General features: G+C 32.7%; 1 protein-coding gene across 1 annotated transcript; it reads right to left on the bottom strand.

Moving 5' to 3' along the window:
- Positions 1–206: 206 nt before the first annotated feature.
- Positions 207–2,462, bottom strand: LOC111302378 (L-ascorbate oxidase homolog). Its single transcript, XM_022898306.2, has 3 exons — positions 2,109–2,462; positions 905–2,011; positions 207–821 (listed from the first exon to the last, which is right to left on the bottom strand). Exons 1-3 carry the CDS (start codon positions 2,354–2,356, stop codon positions 521–523), a joined length of 1,656 nt encoding a protein of 551 aa, XP_022754041.2. The 5' UTR covers positions 2,357–2,462; the 3' UTR covers positions 207–520.
- Between the last annotated feature and the right edge of the window lie 2,450 nt (positions 2,463–4,912).

Here is a 4,912-nt window from a genome sequence, read left to right as displayed (position 1 = left end):
AATTCATTAAAAATAAATGGGTAAATATATTAATTAATTCTTCATAAGTTTTAGGCCCATAATAATTAGTGGTAGTCTTGGTTCACAAAGTATAGATTTTATGTTTTAGATTAAAAATATTATTATAGATGGACAGACATTGGAAATAATTGTAGAATAGTTGAGCCTTGTTCTGTTGAGAATTTGGAAATTCCAGGAAGTTGCTTAAGCTGGTATGAATATCATGGAACATCCTTGTTAATAATTAAAATCACGAATTATTCCTTTTACAAATAAAAGTCGGCAAGGAAAGAATTGTCGGAACAAATAATTAAAGATTTTATATAAAAATAAAAAAGAGAACAAAAATGGAATGGCAGCATTTTTAGCATTTTGGAAGAATGGAAAGATGCATGGTTCCGACCCATCTTATTCTTCACCATTTTGTTTAATAATCACCCCAGGAAATTGCGAAGCAGCTTGGTCTCCCTTTCTCACTCCCTTTATACTTGAAGCGAAATTGGAATACTGATTCATGACCTTAAACACTGTACGGTGGAGGCTTCGGCATACTTTCAACAATGCCGCAAAGCAGTGCGTTATCCGGAATGTTGTACTCGTCCCTGAGGGAGCGTGCCGGGGAGAGAACGCTTACGTAAAGCTGCTGTCCAAGGTAGTGCCTGTCCCATATCTCGGACCTGATGTTCCACATTCCACAATTGTCGAAAGTCAAAAGGATAGCAGCCCAGCTATGGGGGAAGACCTGAATAGTGTGCCTGCTCACAGCGTCAAGAAGATTGTAGTTCCTCCTCTTGTCAGGAGTCCAAGTTCCGGTCTCGATGCTGCAAACAACGAGTACAAATCAGAGAATTAAACTTTGAAAAAACCAATGGCCATTAGATTAGTTACTAGAGCCAACACTTACGCCACAGCAAAGAATGAATAACCGGACAAATGCCAAGACTGAATGGATGTTTCACGGTTCTCGAAGATGATCTCGATAAAGGTTCGGTGTGTCAAGTTGAGGACAACAGGCTGCAGAGTGATTTCTGAAATTTCAGTTGGTGGGTCGTCCATAATAGTATCATACTTGAAAACCTTGTCGGCGACACTATAATATTCTGCAAGTTTCAGTGAAGTGGGTGGGTCGACATAGGAGACTCCATTAATGGCATATCGAAGCTTGCCATCAACTTTACCGGCGGTGTTAGCCAGCTTGATGGTACGAGTAATATTAATGGAACCATAATGGTAAGAACCTTGAGGATTAGGCCTGGCAGCGCTAGCAGTGAGGTTCCAACGGAAGGTACGGAATTGGTTGAGTGACCAAGCCCAACCAACAGGTGGTGGAGGCAGATCAGGTGAGGCCGGTCCCTTGCCATTGGTGTAGCGAATGATGCCAGAGGCTGTTACCACTCGTCTCGTAAATCGGGTGGAGGCCACAACGTAATAATCCTTTGGTTCCTGGTTGGCCGTTACAAGCACACTATAGCACTGTCCAACATGCACATCAAGTGATTCGTACACATTCTGCACTGTGTGAGAACCCTCCATCTCAACAAGTTTCATGTTGTGGCCTTGGAACCTGATGTTGAGAGACGTCTTGATTCCGGCATTACAAATCCTATACTTGTAGGTCTTGCCAGGCTCCATGGTGAAGAGGGGTTCATCCTTACCATCAGCTTTGGCTACTTTCCCATTAATGTGGACACCGTCACATCTGCCAAGGTTGCGGCCGCTATCAAGAATTTTCCTGAGGCTTTTGTGTCCTTTATTGAACCAGTCTCCCGCAAGGATGGTATAATCGTCAGCCGGATCAGGGTAAGGGACAGGAATGAGCAGACGGCTGTTAATACGAAGGCCACCAAAACCCCCAGATGCCTTATGCATAGCTGTCACTGGATAATAGATATAGCTACCGATTTGGTCCTTGACCTGGAAGTGATATGTGTAATTCTTCCCAGGCAGAATAGGACAGTTGGTTCCCAGAACACCATCCTGCCAAGAGTTCTTCCTTTGTTGTATGCCGTTCCTGCAGCAAATTCAGTTGTCTAATAATTAACTCAATTATTCACTAAACAAACCAGATCGAAAAGAGTAGTCTTTGTTCACGAATCATAGTCGCTTACCATGTCAAAAGGAATGGTTCATCAAGGTTATTGAAGACATTTACTACGATGTTATTGTTGCTGGTAGAGTTGATATTTGGCCCAGGGAACTGACCATTGATAAGAATGCCTTGCTGGGGAACGCCCAAGGGAGAGATGGTGCCGTACGTGACGTTCCAAGTGAGAAAAATGTAAGGATCTTCTCCCCGGACCACCAACATTGATCCAGCCCAGAGGCACAACAACAATATTAACATCACTCCACCCATGGCTTTCCTGATCTCTTTGCCTGCTCTTCCCTAAAATCGACTCCAATGAAATTTCTTAATTACTATTAATCCTTAGTGGAAGAAGATCTGTTTGCGTTGGATCTATGAACTTCATGGGTTGAAGGCTAATTACATTTATACAAGTGAGTCCCTTCCTGAACGAGTATTGTCGACCACTCAACGCCCGCAAATTTCCCTCTGAAGATCCATACATTGCGCCCTTCCGGTCATTTATTCCCCGCTTTCAGTACATGCTATTTTTAACACTTAACAGATTTTAGTAGGTAAAACCACTATTTTCTATAAATCCGCCCTTTCTTTCCAATACTTCAACTAAAATAATAACACAATAAAATCCCCCTTTTATTGGAAAAAAAAAAAACAACTAAAATAATAATATAATAAATCCCCCTTTATGTGTTGAGTTTTATTTCCTTTTTTATTTTGTAGTTTTATCATTTTGGAAAAAGGTAAGTTATGTATTTAGATACATGAATAAATTAATATTTTTAGCAAGTAAATGTTGAAGATTAATTTATGTGAAATCTGAGATTTAGTTTAAATGATTCATTCATCTCTTAAAAAAATAGATTTTTTGAAAACTTAGTTTGGTCTCCCGCACTTGCATTCTTCTATTCCCGTAGACTTGAAGTTTCTTTCTTCCAAAAAAATTAATCACTGCAATAATATATTTGATCATATAGCACTGAGTAAAAAAGTTATAACCATATATATAATATATAGAAATATAATAAAAACATTTTAAGAATTTTTTTGGAAGTTACATATTACTCATTTTTATTGTAAAATGAATGAAAAATTAATTCTTTAACTCTTTTTTAGATTTTTATTTAATTTTAATAGAATCAACATAAATGAACATGGTATAATAATTTATCATCACATCTATATGAACTTAGGGTTTTTTTTTTTTTACTCGATTGGGGTCAATTGACTCCACTAATCTACATGTAGTTACGCCCCTGAAAAAATCGTTTATTATTTTGGAAAAAATAAAATAAAATAAAATAACAAAGGTTGAAACAAACTCACAGGATAATATATACATATATATATATATATTTATATATAACACTATTATGTTCTCATGATATGTTTTAGTGCAATAAGTTTTTATTTAAAAAAAAGTGTAAAAATAAAAATTTGTAAAAACTTGATTATTGAACACAATTCACAAATTAAAAAAAAAAATTGAATATATATATAAAAAGATTCCATTCCATATTTTAATTAGGCATGAGTTTTAGAAAAAAATAGTGCGTTTTGATGAGAGATTTTAAGGAGAAATTTCATTTGTAAAAAGACTTTTAAAATTCTAAAATGAACTTAACTTGTTTGATAAAATAAAAATTAAAATGATCAAAATTTTTAAATTTTAAAAGAAATTTTAAAAGGTTCATATTTTCTTTTCAAAATCCACCTAATGAGATGGAATTCGTAAACTTTTCTTTATTTTATAAGATGAATGCACAATGAAGGCCGAAGATTATCGAAAAGGAAGAGTGAAAAAAAATATAGAAATAAAGGAAAAGAATTCTTTTGATAAAGCTAGGAATCTAATTTTATATTTGGTATAGATAATGATTCTTATGTTATACTGTTTAATTCTCAACGATGAATAGATTTAATAGCTTAGATATTATTATTTATGATATTAACCTAATTCGATATCATTAAAGTGTAAGTCATCACATTGAATATACAAGTGACAAATTTGTCATCTCTATGAGATTAAATTCTAAATACAAATTTTATTTTCTTCAATTTTAACTACAAAAACTTATTATAAAAATAATTTTTAAAAATTTTTCATATTATTAGTAATATCTACATATTTTTACAAATCTAATGACACTCATATTATAATTTTTTTATTATTTTGTTTTTTCTATATCTAATATCATTATTTGTTTATTTATTTATCATAATTACTTTTATCACATCAAATTCCAATCTTTAAAATTGCTTTCTAAAATTAATTATTAAAACAATACAATTACAAATTCTATTTTTTCAAATTGATGTATTTCAAAATGCTAACATTCCAAAATTCTTTAAAAATTCAAAACTTCCCGTCCAAATATTGATCTTCTAATAAAAAAAAAAACCAACTTTTATTTCTCAATTTTATCATTCTAATTATTTAAAAAAAATTTGTTCCAACTATATATCATTTCAAATACTGACTTGTTCCTCCACGATCCCTTGGTGTGTGCTTATCTATAGATCAGAGAAAGAGAACATAGTTTTATGTGTATAAAATTAATTAGTTACTTTTAAATAATTTGGTCTCTTTTATGTGATTTATATTTTGTTAATTCAACTATTAAATTTTATATTTTATTTGCGTATATTATACTTGCCAAATTTTAAGTTAATTAAAAATGTTTAATTTTTTTTTAATAGTATAACTTTTTTTAATATATAGTAAAAAATATTACTTTCGATCACAATGATAAAGATATGGAATTGACTCAAACTTTTCATCCATGATTGATAAGTGTAGATTGTTAAATATATCAACATAATAAAATT

This window comes from Durio zibethinus, chromosome 15 (genome assembly GCF_047325235.1).
Source record: "Durio zibethinus cultivar Kanyao isolate XHJ-2024 chromosome 15, ASM4732523v1, whole genome shotgun sequence".
NCBI classification, from domain to species: domain Eukaryota; kingdom Viridiplantae; phylum Streptophyta; class Magnoliopsida; order Malvales; family Malvaceae; genus Durio; species Durio zibethinus.
This window is presented reverse-complemented; position numbering and strand designations above follow the sequence as displayed.

Bases quoted from the DNA above. Each gene is read 5' to 3' on its own strand.
- LOC111302378 (XM_022898306.2), bottom strand. From the start codon at position 2,356: ATGGGTGGAGTGATGTTAATATTGTTGTTGTGCCTCTGGGCTGGATCA. The intron at 2,012-2,108 runs GTAAGCGACTAT...AATTTGCTGCAG, and splicing joins GAACCATTCCTTTTGACATG to GAACGGCATACAACAAAGGA. The intron at 822-904 runs GTAAGTGTTGGC...CGTTGTTTGCAG, and splicing joins TATTCATTCTTTGCTGTGGC to CATCGAGACCGGAACTTGGA.